Source organism: Pundamilia nyererei, unplaced genomic scaffold (genome assembly GCF_000239375.1).
Source record: "Pundamilia nyererei isolate P.nyererei 1_Seehausen unplaced genomic scaffold, PunNye1.0 scaffold00013, whole genome shotgun sequence".
Classification (NCBI taxonomy): Eukaryota; Metazoa; Chordata; class Actinopteri; order Cichliformes; family Cichlidae; genus Pundamilia; species Pundamilia nyererei.
In genome coordinates, this window is record NW_005187414.1 from 820,908 (window position 1) to 842,316 (window position 21,409).

The window sequence follows — 21,409 nt, forward strand, 5'->3', positions numbered from 1 at the left end:
TGCACCTTCTTACAACGGAACAGTCCGACAACATGCCTGAATAGACGTGTGCGGAAATATCTATTATTCTTACAATGTTTGTTTTCACCTTAGCAGCAATGGTATCAACGAGAAACTGCAAATATAGCTACAATATTTCCAAATAACTGAAATCCATGTCTCAGAAATGTATTTATTAATTTATTAATACATGATAAGTTAGTGTTTACTTAATACCTATTTTACTGTAAGTGCTTTAAGCAAAGAAAAGTCATGTATGTGTAACAAGCCCAGCTAACAGAAACGTTATTTTTCTTTTCATTTTATTCTTTCAATGGAAAAACAGCTTTTGGAATACTGGGACAAAGTTCATTAGTCAACGTTTTGTGTGATTTATTATTTATGCTTGCTGTAGGGGTCACCAGATCATCTGCCTAAACTAAAGTCATCAGTGTTGTTACAGGTTAATCCAATTTTTAAATAAATTGAACAATATTAAGCAATAAATTGCAAAAAATAAATAAATACATAAATACATTTAAAAAAATAAAACCTGTGCATTGAAATCTTTTTTCTAATCTTTAAGACCTCGTAGTACCCTGTCAACCCAAGAACAGTTTGCTCTCACACTTATTTGTGGTTCCTAGAGTATAAAGCAGCGCCCCTCCCTGAGCCAGGTTGTGCCGGAGGTTTCTTCCTGTTAAAAGAGGATTTTTCCTTCCCACTGTCGCCAAATACTTGCTCATAGGGGATTGTTGGGGTTTTCTCTCAGTTATTCTCAGTCTTTACCTTAAAATATAAAGTATCTGTTGTTGCAATTTGGCGCTATTTAAATGAAATTGTTTTTTGGGTTTTTTTTTTTATTTGACAGCAGATTCAATAAACAATTTAGTTTTAAAAAATAATTTTCTGGCAATTATTTCATAGTTTACATAGCTTACTTAGGCTTTACAGGATTAAGTAGTGGTACAGGGTGGGTCATTTATATGGATACCCCGCAATAACATGGGAATGGTTGGTGATATTAAAGTCCTGTTTGTGGTACATTAGTATATGTGAGGGGGCAAACTCCTCCAGATGGGTGGTGACCACGGTGGCCATGCAGAAGTCGGCCATTGTCTTTAGTTTTTTTCAATAGGAAGAGGGCCATGTGACACATCAAACTTATTGGTAATGTCACAAGAAAAACAATGGTGTGCTTGGTTTCAACGTAACTTTATTCTGTCACGAGTTATTTACAAGTTTCTCTTTGTTCACAGCCATTGACATGTCGAAGAGGTTAACACATGAGGAGCGAAATTGTGTTGATATTTGGTGAACACAGTAACCGGGTCATTGCAGCAGATTTCAATGCAAGACACCCTACAAGACCACCCATCTCCCATGCTACAGTTAGCAAACTGCTTGCTAAGTTTGGTGAAACTGGTTCAGTGTTGGATTTGCCAAAATGTGGACGCAAGAAAACTGTCAGTAATGAAGAAACATCAGTGGCTGTCCTAGCTTCATTCAGCAAGAGCCCACAGCGTAGCACTCGCCGCATGTCACTGGAGAGTGGCATTAGTCCAACATCCCTTCAGTAGATATTAGCTACTCACAAATGGCACCCTTACAAACTCCAGCTGCTGCAGCATCTCAGCGAGGATGACCCAGATCGGCCACAGAATTTGCAGAATGGGCAAAACAAAAACTGGAACAGGACCCTCAGTTCACGCAGAAGATTTTGTTCAGTGATGAGGCAAACTTTTATGTGAATGGTGTTAACAAACAAAACCACCGCTATTGGTCTGACACTAACCCACAGTGGATGGATCCCTCCAAGACTGTTGGAAAAAGTGATGGTTTGGTGTGGTATATGGGGTACAACGATAGTGGGTCCATTCTTCATCAATGGAAACCTCAAGGCCACTGGATGTTTGAAATTGCTACATGATGATGTGTTTCCCTCTTTATGCACTGAAGCTGGCACGTTCCCTGAGTTTTTCCAGCAAGATGGTGCACCACCACATTATGGGTGCAGGTCCGAGCATTCCTAGATGAACACTTTCCTGGAAAGTGGATTGGTCGTCATGGGCCAGTTGAACGGCCCCCCAAGGTCTCCCGATCTGACCCCCTTAGACTTTTATCTTTGGGGTCATCTGAAGGCAGTTGTCTATGATGTGAAGATACGAGATGTGCAGCACCTGAAACTACGGATACTGGATGCCTGTGCTGGCATTTCTCCTGCAGTGTTGCTATCAGTGTGTGAAGAGTGGGAGAAGAGGGTTGCATTGACAATCCAACACAATGGGCAGCACATTGCACACATTTTATAAATGGTCAGAAACTTGTAAATAACTCATGACAGAATAAAGTTACGTTGAAACCAAGCACACCATTGTTTTTCTTGTGACATTACCAATAAGTTTGATGTGTCACATGGTCCTCTTCCTATTGAAAAACAAAAGTTGTATCCAAGATGGCCGACTTCTGCATGGCCACCATGGTCACCGCCCATCTGGAGGAGTTTGCCCCCTCACATATACTAATGTGCCACAAACAGGACTTTAGTATCACCAACCGTTCCCATGTTATTGCGGTGGATCCATACAAACCGCCCGCCCTGTATTAATAATGAGCGTCTCCATCTCAACTGCTCAAATGTCAACACAAACTACCTTTTTAATTGTAACCAATCGGGTTAGAAACCCAAGGACTTGAAAAGCTAATTCCCTCTGGAAGATCCAGAAGGACAATTGTTTTGAAGTGTTATTTGCATGAACTTTAATTTCAGATCACCAGGATCTAAAAAGCTGTATGTGCAAAAACTAAAGTTTTTCAGTCGTACAGTCATGACTTTTCCAGATAAACTATGTGTACAATTCTGAAAACTACATAATACAGTTACAGTAATTTTGTTATTTTTCATTAATTTCACATATAAATGTGTGTTGTGAGATATGGCATTGTGTGGGACGTATTGTAAGCATTCAGCATTATTTGGAGCTCTTGGTTCTGGTATTGGAGGCATGTTTAGTCTTGTTACGTTTTGTTATCTGGTCTCTGTTGGTGTTCAGTCGTGTTTAGATTAATCGAGCCTTCCTTGTATCCTGCTGTGTATTGTTCAGTCTTCTTATCTGTTTGTGATTCCTTGCTTCGTTGTTTCCTGTTTTATTTTGACAGCGGTTATTCTCCGTGTCTTATTTTAACTCCTTATTTTGACTCATTAGGTTAATCCAGATACAATCTTCTAAACTAATTATTATTTGACTCGTAGGCACGATTTAGTTTTCTTTCATTTTGAAAAATATCAGTTTACCATTTATTAGTGATATTAACTGTAATGCCCTTCACAGTTTGACAATGCCAGGTATCAAAACAAAGAGGTACGTCATCTTACGTCTTTAGACTGAAAACAAAGAGATTTTAAAAGTTTGGATGTGACTTTCTATCGCAAAAACATCTCAAACCTAAGGAAACTCCGATGATGTAACCAAGGCTGAGCTTTGCGGCCACTGAAGCTCTTTATGTGAAATCGGTGTGCGCTGCTTTAAATGAGAATAACAAAGAGTTGGCAAATCACCAAAGTGCTTTCCAGAAGAGTCCACGGAGTTATGTGTTGTTTAGAAGTGCATGGACATTTTCAACATCAACTCTGAAAACTCTACAATTGACAGATATGACAAAAAGGAATTTTTAAACAGCTGTTTTCGTTACACGGGAGAGCGATAACGCGTATTCAGAAAGACGTGTCGGCGTAGTTAAACGATATCACATTTGTGCCTCTTCTTGGATTTTATAAAATTGAAAAAGGGGCGAGAAGAGAGATATCTTTGTACTGCATTGTTTCTAGCTTACCGATATTGATTATTAGCGTTGCACATTACGCAACATGTGTGCCTTTATTCTACTGTCCTGACCTGTCTTAAACTCACTACCTAGTTAAACAGCCCTCTGTAAAATACGTTTTGTTAAATAATGACAAACTAATTAATAACGTCCGCGCTCTTTACTGGAACCATCTTTTCGTGTACTATCTGTCCCGCTTTTCCACAACAATGGTTTCTGAAAGGAACGTTTAGCTGCAGTGACAGATGGCCACAGGCTGCATAACTAAGCTGCGCCTCTCTCTGCGCAGTTACGGTAGGAGACGACTCCTCCCCCACACAGCAGGCTCGCGCAGCTCTGTGCCTGCAAAGGATTGGTTGTACAGCGGGTGCCGTTTGGCGCAGTTTTGAGCTACATCCGTTAACAAAGGGCGTCCATTTATTTATTTCCCGTCTTATTTTAGCGCGTTCGCCGTCAAACATTCACCATGAGCACAATTAACGTCAAAAAACTTAAAGTTAACGAGCTCAAAGACGAGCTGAAAAAGCGTAATCTTTCGGACAAGGGGCTGAAGGCCGAGCTGATGGACCGCCTGCAGGCCGCGCTGGACGAGGAGGCCCTCGCTTCTCCGCAGGAGCAGGCAGCTGAGGCGGATGACGGTTTCGAGCAGGCCGCCGACCAAGAAGGTATGGCAGAGGAGGAAGAAGGAGAGGGGGAGGGAGAAGGCCCCATTGAAGAAAGCATGGAGGCCAACGAGGAGGAAGAGCCGGAGAGTGGGGGCGACGGCAATGGCGTTGCCGTGGACGAAGAAATGGGCGAGGGAGAAGAGGAAGGAGACGAGGACGATGAGATGGACCCCATGCTTAAGGGAGACGTGGACGACATGGAGAAAATAGATACGGAAGACGGTGAGCCGGGAGAGCAGGCTGCCGAGGGTGAGTCGACAGAATCGCTTATGTAAATGCGGCTGGTTGGATGTGTCGGGTTTTTTTGAGAAAGCGCTAGCGGTGAGGAAATTTATTAAATTTGAATGCGTTACCGCACAGCAGAGCGTCCATGTTGAGAGATAGCGTGACCTCACTACTAAGCTAGCCAGCGTTAGCACCGGTCTGCAGCTTGGTTAGCAGTCGTGTCGTGACCTTAAGTAGCCACAGTCCAGCCTACTAAAGAGACCTTTAGCGTCACATTGAGAGACGTCGACTAAAATTACTAAAGCGGCTCTAATAAGAAATCTGCTACCGAATTTAGCTTAGTCTGGATTTAAGTTTCGGTTTGGTTAGCGTGTTAGCTTGCCAGCTAGCGTCAGTTTCTTTGTGTCTGTTGTGCAGCGCCAACTAGCTGTTCAACCGGTTAGCTAATTCAGAGGTTCCCGTTGTTCCAGCTGGGGGCGTTGGAGAACATTTGCTTTCACATCCCATTTTAGAATGGATCGACGTGAAAACACAATGTTAGAAATGGCCACTGCAGTGGGCTGTCTTGCCACCCTTTCCGCCTTAATTGTACTGACATCGTGTTTTAGGGTCGTGGCGTTTGCCTTTAAAGGTTGCCGGGAACATCTGAATTAGCTAATCCCAAGATGTGCTGAGAAAAAGAAGGGCGCCGCACTGCTTGTTTAGGTAGGACGTGGGTAGTTTTTTTTTCCGTGGTTTTTATAGATAGTGTTGGATGGTCATAGAAATTATGAATCTAGGCAATTCAGTGCAATGTCTCGGGGAGGGGGGTGTAAATCAAGGTCTAAGTAGGCTTTCCCGTTTCCCTGCATGATGCATTTGTCCCTGGCAGCAGTAGATTTGCCCTCCTTTTAATGACATAGATTTGTATCAAAAGCAGTATCTTTTAAGCCCTTTACTGCAGGATAGTAACACTTTACTTATTAGAGACTTGTTTATCCAGCCCCATTCACAATGTTTATACGGGCCAGCTTATATTGTAATTACTACCTGGTCTTTCAAAGCTGTTACAGTTTCCACAGTATGATTGTCTTGTTTTAAGTGTAACGATGAGGTGTTTCCTCCAAGTAACCTTAATACAAATGATAATGGTCGACACACAATGTAACTAATGAACGGGCTTTGTGGGCCAGAACCCCACTGCCAGTCCGACCTCTCTCTCCCAGAAAAAGGAGCACCTCATTCTATATCTTTGTTCTATTTTCAAAGGGGATGCGGACAAAGACACGAATGCTGATCAGAAGAATAAGAAGGGTGTTAAGAGACGCCGGGAGGAACATGGAAGGGGCTACTTTGAATTTATTGAAGAGAACAAATACAGCTGGTAAGGATGGGACAGAGCGAAAATGGCCTTCAGCATCCCTGAAGCGCCATCTATAGCTTTGTTGAATTGTATTGGCTTTAAGTGCCAATGCACATAACTAGCAAGAGGAAAACCCTCATTTTTTTCAAGTATTATACTACTTGTAACATTATTTTCACACACATGCTTTGAGGGTCATCCCTGACTACTTAAAGAACCTTACCATTTACCTTTTTACAGTGCCCACTCACACTGTTTCTTTAATCGACTGCATTCTGTAGCAGAAGTGCATCTATCAAGTCTCTATGAATTCTCACACCTGTTCCTTATGCCAAGTACTGTTTTGGAAAGCCTGTTGTGTCCCCAAGGTGAAACAAGGCTGCTCAAAGGGGAACCCAGAGCAACGTAGCAGATGTGCAATTTTCAGTGGATGGGTGGGGAGAAACTAGCTCGGATTTGTGGAAGAAGGGGTCCACTGCCGCAGGGTAGCAAAAAAGAAAGAAAGAAAGCCTCCAACGTCTGTTTGGAACGTCCACGGAGAAGCTCGCTATTGACCGTCCATCGTTACGCCTCGCAATGGTCTATTCTTTTTTTCTTTTTTCGTTTTGTTTTTTATTTCACTGGTTGTATGATGTCGAAATGCTATTTCTGTCTCATGTATCATGTCCTGTGTGTGTCTGTTTTCATGGTGTGGGTGCGTGTGCATTTGCAAAGTTCTTTCTACCCCTGCTAGGTGACATCATGCATGGGGTGTGTGTGTGTATCTTGGTCAGTGTTTTGTTTTCATTGCGATGTCGATGCACTGAGGATCAACAGGCATATAATGGAATAACTTTTTAAAAAATTATTATTTTGGGAGAACCCTCGTCATGAATGTTTAGGCCAGGGCAGCAGAGCTGTTAGCACACCGAAGTATTGCTGCTCCATCGCTTTTCACCCCCAGTTAAACCTTCAGAGCTTAGCTCCATGTAGACGACTACAAGTTCCACCTCAGGCACTGTGTTGTCCACCAGCACCGTAAATCTCCCCACGGCAGCTGTTTGTACGGCATTCTGGGCTCTTTGGGGACAGTTGTGACACATCGAGCTGTAGATAAGAAAGGAGTGATGAGCCCCGCAGTGGTTTCCTTCTCCTAAATGATTAGGAGTTGCCCCATAGTTGGATGATGGCAGGTGAAGTGATGCTAAAGCATCATCCTTAATATTTAGAGATTCCTGAACTACAGAGTTGGTAAGTTGCTGTAGTTTTGACTACACTGGTTTCTCTTAAAACATGCTTTCAATGTATTCTGCTTAGCAACACAGTCAAAAGTTAGTGGTGACCTTTTCATCTAGAAGTCAACACGGGGAGGTTAAATATAACTTGCCCCATATCAGTTCTGGAGGCACAAACACGCACTTATCTGACAGTGGAGAGGTCTGCTTGTAGTTTATCACTGTGACTCTCACATAGCCTTGCATACTAGAACAGGTGGACGTGCTTCTCTCTGTGTATCTTTCACATTTTAGATTTCGCTGGATTCTGCAAGGTAAGTGTCTGCTGAGGCCTACAATACAGCCAACATCCAGAAAGTCTGGAGGCTCGCTCAGTTATTTGCTTTCCCCTCTGTCTGTTTCTTCTCCTGTCTACCTAAAATATTCTTCACCAAGTGGTACCCAAGGCATCTATATTTTCCATGCAGTTAAAGTGACGCAAACCTTCTTATACTGACTCTTGGTATCTGTTTTCAGTGCCTCGTCCAAGTCACCTGTTCCCCCGTTGGAGGAAGAAGACGAAGACAATGATGACACAAAAGTCTGCCTGGATAGCTGTATGTTTGCTACTTTTGTACAGGATGTTTTTAGACTTGTCAGCTTCCTTCTGTAAACGACTGCTTAGAAACATTCCTGGAAAACGGCTTCAGAATTGAGCTTGTTCTAATGGACAAATGTAGACATGTTATATTTGATTAACTTCAATGTCACATTTTCAGCATAGCTGAATCGTGCATAACATGGCAGGCACAAGCCGTCTCAGCTTTCTTACGCGTTGCTCTGAGTTGTGGCGTTGCCAGGTGTTCATTTCCTAAAGTCTTATAAATGGGCCCGTTGTCTTCTCCGTGGTGGTTGTAGTATTCGCAGTCCTGAAGCACGACCTGTACGTCAGTGCTGGTGTAGTCATCAAAACGTTTTGGGTTTTCCTCCCCAGATGTTGCGTTAACCAACAGCAGTGTGGTTAGTAAAACGAGTGTTACTTTACCTGACTAGTTTTTCTGCTCCCTACTAATGAAGGCAGCAGAGGTGATCTAGCTCACCAGTCCCTCCATCCTCAGGATGTATAAATGTGTACCGTCTTGTCCAAGAGTCGTGTCTCAATTTGTACTTTTTCTGCCCGTTCAGACAACTCTGACCTGCACTTTAAGGTGTCGCGGGACCGCTACAGCGCCTCGTCTCTCACCATGGAGAGCTTTGCTTACCTGTGGTCCGGGGGAAAGGCTACATACGGTGTGAACAAAGGCAAAGCCTGCTTTGAGATGAAGGTACGGTAACGATGCTCACATCTTGCACAAATCTCTGAATGGCTCAGTGAGGTCAGTGGAAACGAGTGGTAATGCTTTTCTGTGTGTGCAGATCACTGAGAAGATTCCAGTGAAGCATATTTCCAGCAAGAACATGGAGATTCATGACGTCCAAGTCGGATGGTCCCTGGAAACGGGCACACTGCTGCTGGGTCAGTGCAATGTTTGCCGCAACTCTGTAAACGCCACACTGACTCAGTGTTGGCGGAGCCTGCTGTAACTTTCCATTTTACTCATGGCACAATGCATTCCCAGGATCACTGGATGTACTGGTGTGCTGTAATGTTTTGGCCTCTGAAGGCTGCCAGCATCTTAGGGCAGCAGCTATTTGCTGTGACTCATACAGGCTGAATACCGCTGGGTTAAACATTTACATCAGTTCAGCCCATCAGAGGGTGAACTTTGTATTGAAACACAAACAAACCGAACTGTACTGGGTGTATCCATTTACAGGAAGGTCGTGTCTCTAGGGCTCCCTCTGGTGGCCAGTTGGCTTCATGACACCTTTGTACAAAATGGCTTCAGCTCTGGCTGCGTCACAGCAGCGCTGCGTGGCCTAGTGCCAGCCCAATGATTCACACACCACCTCCACTCTGTATTAAACCAGAAGTGTTTGTCATGTGTTTAGGTGAGGAAGAGCATTCCTATGCTTACTCCGGAAAAGCCAAGAAAACCACCAACTGTGTGACCGAGGAGTTTGGAGAGACCTACGAGGAGAATGATGTCATCTGCTGTCTAATTGTAAGATATGAGATTGTTGTTTGTTTTTAATTTTCCCCTTTGTGTGCAGATGGAAGAACAGTAATGTATGGAAGAGCCAAAGAGCGTTAAACAGAATCATGAGAGTATTAGTTTGACTCTTTTTCCCTTTCTGCTGAGGCAAATGTCTTTGTTACACACTAAAGCTGGAGTGTTGCTCTATTCATGCAGGACTTTGAAGGTGAGGAGGTGGTGCTGTCCTACTCCAAGAACGGAGGCGAGCCAGCTGTCGCTTTCCAAGTCAGCAAGGACTCCCTGAACGGCCGGGCCCTTTTTCCCCACGTCATCTGCCGCAACTGCGCTGTGGAGTTCAACTTTGGCCAGCTGGAGACGCCATATTTCCCCCAGCCGCAGGGCTACACCTTCCTGCAGCAGATTCCTGTCAGTGATCGAGTCCGTGCACTCAAAGGGCCGCAGACCAAGGCTGACTGTGAGGTGAGTAAAAGAGTTTAGGAGCGTTTTTCGTTCATGAATGCAAAAGTGCAACGCTGCGGTATCAAAGTTCTCCATATAGTGATCTCAATTTTCTCTCTTTTCCAGATCATAGTCATGGTTGGTCTGCCGGGCTCAGGGAAGACCACGTGGGTGAATAAGCATATCCAAGAGAACCCTGGGAAGTACTACATCCTGGGCAGTGACACGATTGTGGAAAAGATGATGGTCAGTACTCAGACCAACGTTACAGCGTCCCAGAAATAGTTGCTGCTTCTCCCTGTTGGTAGGAAAATGCTCTTTTCTTCTTTCGTGCAGATCGGCAGCATGAAGCGTCAGTCCAAGGACATCACAAAGTTGACCGCCATTTCCCAGCGTGCACCGCTCTTCTTGGGAAAATTCATTGAGATTGCTGCTCGCAAGAAGAGGAACTACATCCTGGACCATGTAAGTGGCTCTTGCTGAGTGTGGTCACAACCATGTCTTTGATGATAGATTGATCAAATGAGCCTCTTTGTCTTTGCAGACCAACCTGTCTGCTCCGGGCCAGAAGAGGAAGATGTGTTTGTTCGCAGGCTTCCAACGCAAGGCTGTAGTCGTCTGCCCGTCTGATGAAGACTACAAGCAGAGAGTCCAGAAGAAAGTTGAGACTGATGGCAAGGAAGTGCCTGAGCATGCTTTACTCAAAATGAAAGGTAAAAGCATTACCGTTGTCTTTACCCTGTTACAGTCCATCACACACTTGGACAGAAGCTATTCCTGGGTGCTGCTTCTCTTATTGAATCGTTTCCGTTCCATTACAGGCTTCTTCTCTCTGCCCGAGGAGGGCGAGAGCTTCAATGAGGTCATCTACGCCGAGCTGCAGAAAGATGATGCTGCCAAGCTCCTGGAACAGTACAAAGAGGAAAGCAAGACGGCTCTGCCTGCCGAGAAAAAGCCCAACCAGGGGAGCACGACGCCTAAACAGCGCGGTGGACAGCGCGGTGCTGGACGCGGTGGCAAAAACCAGTTTGCCCGTGGTGGCGGACCTGGGCAGAGAGGTGGCAGCCGTGGAGGCTTCCAGAACAGAGGCAACTTCAGAGGAGGTGGGATTGATGGGTGGGAAATGAATGCTCCTTAACGGCACAGTTGATGCTCAAGCTTACCTTGACCCTGGTCTGTCTGCAGCTCCCGGGCCTCGCGGGGGGTTCAACCGTCCTCCTCGCGGCTTTCTGCCGCCCCCAGCCTTCAGAGGAGGATTCCCCAATCGTGGAAACTTTAACCGTGGTGGCGGCCCCATTCCTAGCCTGGGTGGATCCCCCAGGGGCGGCCCGATGAGGGGCAACATGGGACACAGAGGAGGACCCATGAGCAGAGGCGGTCCAGTGAACAGAGGGAACATGAGCAGAGGAGGCGGAGCTAGCATGGGTCGTGGTGGAAACAGGGGTCACCCCCATCAGGTTGGTTTCAAAATGACTCCTGATCAAATTATTGCTCCTCTGACGTCCGTTGATGCATAATCAACTTTTTTTTTTCTTTGTTTTTCCTGCACAGTTTCAGCAGAGAGGGGGGGGGCGCGGCAACTTTGGCAACAAGAACAGCAACTATGGAGGCAACAGGAACGGCATGGATAAAGCCCAGGCCTTCAACCAGAGCTGGCAGCAAGGGGTCAGTGTTTGTGCATCTGCCGTTTGTAGTTGTTACACATAAATCAGGGGATCAGAGTGTTAATGTTGTGTTCTGTGCAGTTCTGGAACCAGAAGCCGTGGAGCCAGCAGTACCAGCCTGGATATTACTGAGACATTTGTTCTAATGGACTGGTGGGCGACACTGGGATCCACCGCTAGCCACGGAACATCATCCACTCCAACGTTTGCTTACTTTCCTTTAGAACCCACTTTTACTAATGATCGTAAAACTCACGACTGATAACGAGACTAAAGCTAAACGGAGCGACGACATTCCATCGGAGGAGAGCAGGCAGCACGAGTGTAACCGAAGCTCTGTATCGTCACACAGATGTACACAGTGTGGGTTCATCCTCATTCAGCCATCTTTTGTTGTTGTTGTTGTATATTTTACCCTCCTCCACCTTTTTAAATGCTTTTAAAACATGTTTGTAATTTCAGGAACCAGAAACGATTAGTCGGCCCAGCAGGCTTTGAAGAGATTTTCTTTTTTCAGGGTTGTGCATTTTATCTGTGCTGTGGTTTTTGTTTTGTTTTTCTTTTTGTATTACAAATTGTAAATATTTTTTTTATGCGTAGTTTGCATAAAGGTTTAAGGAACGTGATGATTTGATTGGAACTTTGGCTTCTTTACAGGAAGCGTTGGTAGCTGGTTGGCCTGTACCTGTCTGTAGAGTCAAACAGCCAGACTGAAGCAGTGAAATTACAGCTTTTCTTTTGTTCCCACGATCAATCCTGTAACATAAACTCCACAGAGCTACAATAAACACATCGTTGGCTTTTTTACATTCTTCTCGGCTTGTGATTTTTGACTTGGTTCAAAGGTGTGTAAATGACCTTTGAACGGGCCGTGGCCTGGTTTGCTATCAGCCCTGCTAAACACCTCATTAGTTAATAAATAACCTCAAGTGTCTTGTCTTTGATGTGTTGTTTCCGGTCCTTCAGCTGTTCAGTACTTTTAATTTGAAAACGTGTTTTGGCCAAGCCATCTTTAAGGACAGAAGGAAGCCATGTTGGTCATACATTATGCTTTTTAAGGTCTTTATTAAAACATTAAAGTTAGAGCACTGACGTCGCTTCGTTCTCAGGAGATCGTTTGTTTCCTAGATTGTCTTGATTAACGGTTCCTTTTAGTGCAGTAGACTTCTGAGAAACGCCGAGCACTGACCAGTTATAAACGTCTCCACGGTAACGACTTCCCTTTTCTTCCTCGTACTGGTGATTCGTGTAAACCTCGCTCTCTCAGTTTTGATGGTGCCAGTTTAGCACAGAAAGTGGTTTTTAAAAGGAGGCCGGATTGCTCATTTTCACCAGCAAACCTAGAAAGGGCTGCACAGTTTGATGGCCGACCGCCCGAACCGACCTTTCAACTCTGACGGCGCCGTGGTTTTTAAAAAAATGCTCTGGTGTTGGTGACTGTGGCCCAGCAATAACGGCAGCTCCACATATACGGTCTCCACGTCGACCTGGTACCCGGATCATGTTTGACACTAGATTGACTTTTTAACGTTACAATAGATCTGATCAATCCAACAGTTTCTTTAGATTTGTTTTGGTTTGCCCGTCTTATTTAATAAACATGTAAATACTAAATGCATCACTAATCCAGCCATGCACGAATGTTCATGAATTAATAAATGTGTTGTGATAAAGAAAGTATTAGTTTGCCGCGTACTGCTGTGTGATGAACTATTTAAATGTCTGGAGAGTTTGACCTTTTATTAAACTGGATATTAAAGTCGAGCAGAATGCAAGCTTTGGGTTTACAGTATAATCTATAATACAACAGACACTATATTTTTATCGCTTTGTGTTGCAGGTTGTATATCAGGTCTTTTATTAAACCAACAGTGCAAAAGCTCTGAGCTTTTTCAGATTTGTTGTCTTTTCTATCTGACAGTTTTTAATATTTGTGTTTGAAAAATTGGGATTGTATTTTTTTTGTCTCTATTAAAGTTAAAGAAGCTGGTATGCAGTGACCGTGTGTTTTGTTACAGTTCCTGTAAAATGTTTCCCTGCTTTTCTTTAGAGATAACAGAAAGAAAATCCCCGCTCACGCCTGCGGCCGGTCTCTCCTTCAAGCTCGGGTCCTCTGCCAGAGGCCTGAGGGTCCTGCAGCATCCCGGCTGTTCCCAGGACTGCGCTCTTCTGCACAGAGATCTCCGATGTTCCCGGGATCTGCTGGAGCCACTGGGACCACCGTACCTCCGATTATTGTAATGCCTTGTTTACCAGCCTGGACAAATCATGTCTTTCTCGCCTCCAAGCTGTACAGAATGCAGCGGCCAGGCTACTAACACGTTCTAGCAAGCGAGCTCGCATCACTCCCATTTTATATTCTTTACATCGGCTCCCAACAGATTTTAGAATTTGTTTTAAAATTCTTGTTCTAACATACAGAGCACTCAATGGCCCCAGATTATTTATCCAAGCTTCTTTTAAAATTCACTGCTGCTCGTTGTCTCCGCTCACAGACTCAGTTTGTTGGTTTTTGCCCGTACACGACTGAAGACGAAAAGAGGCGGAGCCTTTCAGTCTGTGGCACCAAGGCTGTGGTTCACGTTTGATTGACTCTGTGGAAGCTTTGTTTAAACAGGCCTTCTGTTAATCAACACTTTATATTCTCTATTTTATTACTTAATGTTTTCTTTCTTTTAACCTTTGTGTGCAGCGCTTTGTGACTGCCTGTCTACGAAAAGCACTTAATAAACCTGACTTCACCCTCCACATCCTCTCCAGCTCTTCTCTGAGCTCTTGGTATTTCTCCAGCTTCTCGTGTTCCTTCTTCCTGATGTTGCTTTCACTGGGAACCGCTACATCGATCACTACGGCCGTCTTCTTCTGCTTGTCTACCACCGCTATGTCCGGTTGGTTAGCCACCACCATTTGTCTGTCAGGTATTCACTGAGCACTCGGTCAGTTGGGGCCATCTTCGTGATGTATTCGTGAATGTTCGTTGTCTCATCCTGGACTGTGGTGCTCACACTCACCAGTCCCCGGCCTCCTTCCTTCACTTAGCGTACAGCCTCAGTGTGCTGGACTTGGGGTGAAACCCTCCGTGCATGGTCAGGAGCTTCTATCGCCTCCTTTGGCCAGCTTATTATCCCAGCAGGGTACCTGATCACGGGCAGGGCGTACGTGTTGATGGCCCGGATCTTGTTCTTACCATTCAGCTGACTCGTCAGGACTTGCCTGACCCTCTGCAGGTACTTGGTGGTTGCAGCTTTTCTAGTGACTACACATCTCCAGTCCGAACGACATCCCGATGTCATCGCTGTATATCCTGGTAGTGTGGATCAGTGAATCGATGTCTCGTTCAGTCTTGGCATACAGCTTGATGTCATCCATGTACAGGAGGTGGCTGACAGCTGCTCCGTTCCTTAGTCTGCATCTGTAGCCATTCTGGTCACTGATCTCACTGAGGGGTTCAGGCCTGTGCAGAGCAGCAGCGGGCACAGGTGACTTGTGCTATGGGCTTGAATGTGGCCCAGTGTTGTCTGCCACATCCCCATTGAGTTCCTGATGAAGGCTCTGCAACGACTCACAGCCTTGGCCAGCCGCTTGAGGAGGTACACCAGAGAGATAGAAGGCAGGAGAATAAACCAGCTGTTCTCCACAGAACCAGCAAAGGTGTACTCTCAGTGGCAAGGGAACAATAAGAGAACAGCACCACCAAGGCTGGAGACAGAGGGATACTGGAAGAGCATATGGAAGAAGGACGCAACCCATAACGACAATGCTCAGTGGCTAGTGGATCTGAGGGCAGACCACAGCGACCTCCCTGAACAGGGTCCAGTAACCATCACAGTGGCAGATATCCAAGAAAGGGTCTCCAGTATGAAGAGTTGGACAGCACCAGGGCCCGACATGGTTCACGCCTACTGGCTGAAGAAGCTGACTGCACTCCACGAGCGTCTGGCAGCACAAATGAACCAGCTGCTAGTTAACGAGAGACACCCGGAATGGCTAACCGAAGGTCGGATGGTCCTGATCCCCAAGGACCCTAAGAAGGGACCGGTCCCCTCCAACTACCGACCAATAACCTGCCTCAGTACCACATGGAAGCTCCTGTCAGGCATCGTAGCAGCTAAGATGAACAGGCACATGGATCAATACATGAGTGGGACACAGAAAGGGATGGGCAAGAATACCAGAGGCGCAAAACACCAGCTACTGGTAGACCAAGCAAGACCAGACTGACCAACCTGTGCACTGCCTGGACTGACCCTCAGAATATATATATATAATCTAACATAAGTCATTTAGTGGTTACCTTTGGCTTTATGTTTGCACCCACTGTCCTGCTAGAAATGACATCCTTGACTGGCAGTTTTGTGCAGACCATCTTGCACAAAACTGCAAAAACAGTTTTGTTCAGCTTGTAGGTGTTTGTAATGAGAGCTTTAGCAAAGCAGGATTCTCAAAGTGAAAAACTGGAAACGACCATCAAGCTAACAACATTCACTTTGTGAACACATGCAATGACTGCACAAACTACTTATTCTGCAGCAAAGACAACTTTTAACACATTTACCAAAAAGTGCCTGAAACAGACCAGAGTCTAGCTAATACTGTTGCAGGAAATGTGTAATGAATCGTATGCACCATAAGTAACAGCTGACAGTTTACAGTAATAGTGAAAGCCATCTTGGCTTTCTTGCTGCAGCTCGTCCTCTCCTCACAGCTGAAACTGAGACTCACTCTGTGCCTGAAGCTGCTGTGCAGTGAGCCGCCCATCACACCGGCTGCTGTCCTCTGACTCAGGCGTGTCTTTGGCTCTGCAGACATCTTCCTGTCACACTTTGTTTCTGAGTGACTTTGATGCTGAAGGAAACTGGACTCGCTCACACTGTGACGTTCCTACTTTTCTGTGACGGTCTGTGTCTCTTCCACGGTTAATTCCCCTTTTCTCACCATTTCTGTGCCAACACTTTCTGCAGTACAATACTGCTCAGCTGATGCTGTCCAGGGTCTGGTACCACAGTGTGCTCCAACACTACAGACAGAGGGGCTGAAGTGATCCAGGAAAGTTGGAGCAGCAGCTTTCAAGGCCCGATCAACCTCCTTTACTGCAGCTTCAAACAGTTAACCCATGTTGTTCCCTGAAAAAGGTCTTTTTGTATCGTTCTGAAACGGACATTGTGTTTCAGTTTTGGGATCATTTGTTTTAAACCTGTGGTGTTTCACCACTTACCTTTGTACCAGTTCAAGCTGTTCACTGGACCGAATGACTTCAACTGCAATAAATTACTGGACAAATCGGGCTGTTCTAAAACGCTGGAGCGTATGCCACATCGGGCAAACACAGTAAACGTATTCCTTATTTGGAAATGAATTTTCTAGACAGTTTTTTGCTTATTGACACCAAATTTACTTTTTATTTGCATTTCCATAACATGTATGATGATCATAACTTTTGCTGGTTTTATTTAACAACAAAACTGTTTGTTTGTTTTTTGCATTGAACAAATATGCATGCTGAAAATGTAAACAAACATCCTGCTTCATATCGGAAGTACTTTCAACAACTTAGTGCAGAAATCTGAACATCAGATTCATATAAATGGGAAAAATGAAAATATTGTTTTAAAACAAGAGAAATGAAAATCATGTAAGATCAGCATGTGCATTAACAACACCGAGCACGATGCTTTGCCAGAACAGGTACAGACACCACCTCCGTGACATCATGTGGTACTTGTACCTTGCAGTGCAGACATCAAGGAGTGTTGTGTGTTGTGTTGCTCCAGCGTTGCAGCTCGTCCTGAGGCTCAGTTGCAGATCTTACCATTTAGCTCAGGCGAAACAGACGAAACAGACATGCTGTCACACGTTAGTCTTATATTTGTTTAAATATACTTGAATCAAATGATTAGGTCATTATCAGGTCTCTGGAGAACTTTAAGACATGTTGAGGAGCTCATTTAGCCGTTTAAATCAGCTGACACATCTAAAACCTGCGGGACACCGGGACCCTCGAGGCCTGGAGTTCCCCACCCCCGGGTTACACCAATCGTAAAGTGGCCAAAAGCTCCTGTTTTAGTGTAGGATGTACCTTTGTGCTGACAAAGTCTTCCCGGCTTCTTAGTGATTACAAGCAGGCAACATCTGTCCCGAGCTGCAAAACACGAGCAGCCAGAAACTGCAAACCTCCAGCAAGAAAACCATCTCCCCCAGACTCACCAGCATGTGAGACGCTGCATCCATCATGACTTCATCCTGATGTTGTCTTAAGAACAAGACAGTTTCTTCCACTTTTTCTTCTTTCACTGTAATGTATTGTTGTGTGGCCGATTTTGACTTTTCGCACAGCGCTAATGACATGAAAGGAAAACATGCACCATCCACGTGTGTGTGAATGTGAAAGGCAAGGTTGAGCCACCACTGCTCACAATCACTTAAAATGACTGACAGTGATCGTGTCTCCTTTCCTGTAAACTTCACTATATAAAATGACTTGCAGAATCTTTTTTTCTGTAAAAGGTTGAATTGTTACCCCCGTATCTACTGGGAAGGACTTTTGTGGTTATGTCATCATTTAAAGTGACATTTAATTCCAGCAGAATGGCACCATTGGTGAAGGACCACATCATGAAGCACCACCAAAGGTCCCGATAACTGCTGACCGAGTAATCCGGCCAAGAAAAAGACTGAATGAACAACAGAAGCGTCTCAGAGGTGAGGCCGATACTGCAGAAGTACTATTAAACTTACTGGGGCATTAAACATGTTTATATGCACATGTGAAGCATGTGTGGTCGTTCCTGTACCACCCGTGTTTCCTTTTCTTTTCCTGCTGAGGTGCGTGATAGATATTCACTCAGACAGCCAGCTGCTTGTCTTTGCAGCATGTTTACCCACATCAGCAGCATATTAGCGAATGACAAGACCTCCCAGTCAGGCAGCAAACAGTGCATTAGCTATTGGCTCTGATTAGTAATGTTTGGCCCTCTAAGCCTGCTGTAAACGCACGAGCTTCATGTGAATAGACTTCATGTTTCTCTGCAAGCACCCACGTAGCTCCTTCCCACTGCAAATAAAGCTCGTTTGACCTACATGACAGCGTGGCCTCAGTGTAACAGGTGTTATAAGTCATTAGCCAAATGATTTGCTCCGCATTACAACTTCCTATAAGTGCAAACAACAAGGCGAAAGACACAGGCAGCTGTATGTAACTACATTTGAATGTGATCATGAATGTGAATGGAGCCAGAGAGACGTGCCCGACAGCAGGGAGGAGGAGGAGCGACCAGGAGCTTTAAGTGAGACAAAATATTTTAATTTTCTAAACATAAACTCATTCATATTATTTACAGGTGGAAAATATAACACATCAAACAGAATTTGAATGACTCAACGCAGCTCACACAAATTCAAGTATAAAAAAAGGAAAAAACTATCAAAATGTACAAAATATATCAAAGTGCTTGTAGATGGAGTTTAGGCAGGAGTACTGAAACTCCGGGTAAAGGTCCTTTTAAATATAAAGTATCAGGTGTGCATTAAATATATCAACACTTCATTGAAAACAACACCACGCGTGTACTCAGAACACATCCCCGCCCCCAGTCTGGATTCTTACGAGCCTTTCCCGTGACTTCATACTATCGAGATGTTGTCCAAAGTGCACGCGCACCTTTCTACGATCATATTGGGAAATTCAGCCACCTCTATCTCGGTGTAGTCCCCTTTCTTCACCAGGTACATGATGGGTAAAGGCGCACTCTCGGACGCCGTGCACCGCCGCTCGCCGTACCCGAAGTTGCGCTTGGGCTGCTTGCAGCCACCGGCGCACCTGAAAGCCTGGTACCCAGCTGGCTCAATGATCCAGTACTGTGTCCATGTCAGTGCGCGGAAGTTGATGAAGTACTCCTCTCTGCAGCAGGTGTCTTTGTTTTGGTTGTCGCAGTCACCGCGAGAGCTGAGGACGAAAAACAAGGAAAGTTAGCTGACAGCTGCTAGCATTAGCAGTAATGCGATTTAATTGATTTGTTTTGGGGGGGGGATCAGGTGCTCCAAAAGCTGTCAAAGGCCCCAAATTTCTTAGCTACACCCCTGCTTGCTATGCAGTGGTCAATTTACAGACTGGTTTGTGTTTTCGGTTATATTACTTCAGATGACTTTGGATCATTCGTGATAGAGAGCATATGGTGCTCTTCAGTGCCAGTCTGTAATTTGCTGCTAGATTTCTCTGAAGCACGAGAATCTGTAGACCTCCGCCCCTTTGCCACCACGCAACACTTCTATTAAGGAATGCAAATGCTGACAGGTAAAACAGCTCAGGGTTAATTGTCACACTGACACAATATCCTGTATTTCGCGCCCTTACCCGTACTCTTCGAGGTTGAGTGTGTAGAGGACGAGCTCGGGCTTTCCCAAGGTGTTGTCCGTCTGCTCCTGGGTGGTAAAGCGGACACTCTTGGCCATCTCTGCCGCATAACTGCCAGGTCTCTCGCCCTCGATCCACACCTCCAGGTGCATAGGTGTCTTCTGCTGTGTCTTGGACCAATAGTGCACCGCCTGGGTGACATCAAAGCTCTTCCAGCCTGTCTCGTGAATGGGGATCAACCTGTAAACGCGATGGGGGCAATTCATTAAAGTGAGCTCCAACTGATAACTAGCGGAGAAGAATACCGCTGTCTTTTAATTAAGATAGCAAGTTGATTGGGGGGGGGCTAATTTAACGGATCCCTTACCGCGAATCTACCAGCGACGTCCGGTTGGATCCGTTGGGCAGCACCTCCACCCAGTAGATGCTGACCCTGGCGTTGCTGACGGGCCGGTGGCTCTTCCTCTCCACCGTGAATCGTTTGTGGTGGGAAGCCCGCTGGTAGAGCTTCAGCTCGGCCATGGTCACCTCACTATTATCCGGGATCCTCGCCTCCATGTCGAACATCACGCGTTGCCGACTGGTGTCAGAGTAGACGTACTCCCCGGAAATGTCTAAGACACAAACCATTTCCAGCTTTTTAGTCAATTTCGCCTCTTGCGAAGGTTAAAATGACGTTTTTCATGAATATACACTGGTGCGTAAAAGTGCACCGGGTGTTACAGCTATTATGCACGTAAAATACTCTACAGCAAAATCCTTTTCTTTTCTTTTTTTGAATCTGCATGCTCCATTTGTTAAACATTTAAAAGTGCCTACCTGCATTGCCGGGGATTCCTTTCAGGATGCCCGCAAGACTAGGCAACGATCTGCGCCTCCTGCTGTGGTGCATCTTCAGCATGCTCGTGTACTTATTTCTTATATGCGCCGGAATCACCAGATTTTCCACATCCCTTTTATGGATTCTAGGAACTTCATCCATCCCAAGCTTCTGTAGCAGTGCGTCCTTCATATCCTGATGCGTAAAAGCCTTAACGAGACCGAAGAGAGCGGCGAAAAGGACACAAGCCCGAAGGAAATCCATGACGAAAGAGAGAGAGAAGGAAACTTCAGTGTGACAGACGGCAGCACAGTAGCGCAGGAGAGACAGAGTGTCCCTCTGACACTCCTCTGGTCCCTTATATTGTTGCGGGTCCTCCCCGTCTTTCGCACTTTGTCGATGGGGGCAGGGACCCTTATCAGAACAAAGGTGCGACAATACAGCCCCATCCTAAACAGGATATCTAAGTGGCCATACTTCAAACAGCAACAATTAAGACTTGAGGGCCATCCGTGTAATTTCACCGCAGTTATGTTTGATGTGGCCAGAAGGAGGATTTCTTTCAAATCCGTTTCTTGCTGTGTATTTAAGTGACAAGACAATCACGTGATCTTTGTTTTATGTGCTTATATTTTTGCTTTTACTTGGTTTTGAAAAGAAGAACACTGTGGAGAAGAAGGGTTTTATTTGTAGCAAGCTTGTCGTATTTGAAGTGCTGAAGAGCTTTTTTGGTTAAGTTGAATAAATGACCGTTGCTGTCTTTATCTGGACACTAATTTCTCTTAAATTGGAATACTGTCCTCCCACCG

At 45.2% G+C, this 21,409-nt stretch overlaps 2 protein-coding genes across 2 annotated transcripts; one reads left to right on the forward strand and one right to left on the reverse strand.

Annotated features, from left to right (window-relative positions):
- Nucleotides 1-4,080: 4,080 nt before the first annotated feature.
- hnrnpub (heterogeneous nuclear ribonucleoprotein Ub) lies at nucleotides 4,081-13,420 on the forward strand. The gene is made up of 14 exons (XM_005724812.2): nucleotides 4,081-4,718; nucleotides 5,943-6,057; nucleotides 7,767-7,846; nucleotides 8,415-8,554; nucleotides 8,646-8,745; nucleotides 9,222-9,334; nucleotides 9,524-9,787; nucleotides 9,893-10,012; nucleotides 10,103-10,231; nucleotides 10,311-10,479; nucleotides 10,588-10,869; nucleotides 10,952-11,223; nucleotides 11,318-11,431; nucleotides 11,512-13,420. Exons 1-14 carry the CDS (start codon nucleotides 4,271-4,273, stop codon nucleotides 11,560-11,562), a joined length of 2,397 nt encoding a protein of 798 aa, XP_005724869.1. The 5' UTR covers nucleotides 4,081-4,270; the 3' UTR covers nucleotides 11,563-13,420.
- A 5,303-nt stretch (nucleotides 13,421-18,723) lies between these two features.
- lft1 (lefty1) lies at nucleotides 18,724-20,918 on the reverse strand. Its single transcript, XM_005724814.1, has 4 exons — nucleotides 20,600-20,918; nucleotides 20,148-20,394; nucleotides 19,781-20,020; nucleotides 18,724-19,372 (listed from the first exon to the last, which is right to left on the reverse strand). Exons 1-4 carry the CDS (start codon nucleotides 20,862-20,864, stop codon nucleotides 19,051-19,053), a joined length of 1,074 nt encoding a protein of 357 aa, XP_005724871.1. The 5' UTR covers nucleotides 20,865-20,918; the 3' UTR covers nucleotides 18,724-19,050.
- Between the last annotated feature and the right edge of the window lie 491 nt (nucleotides 20,919-21,409).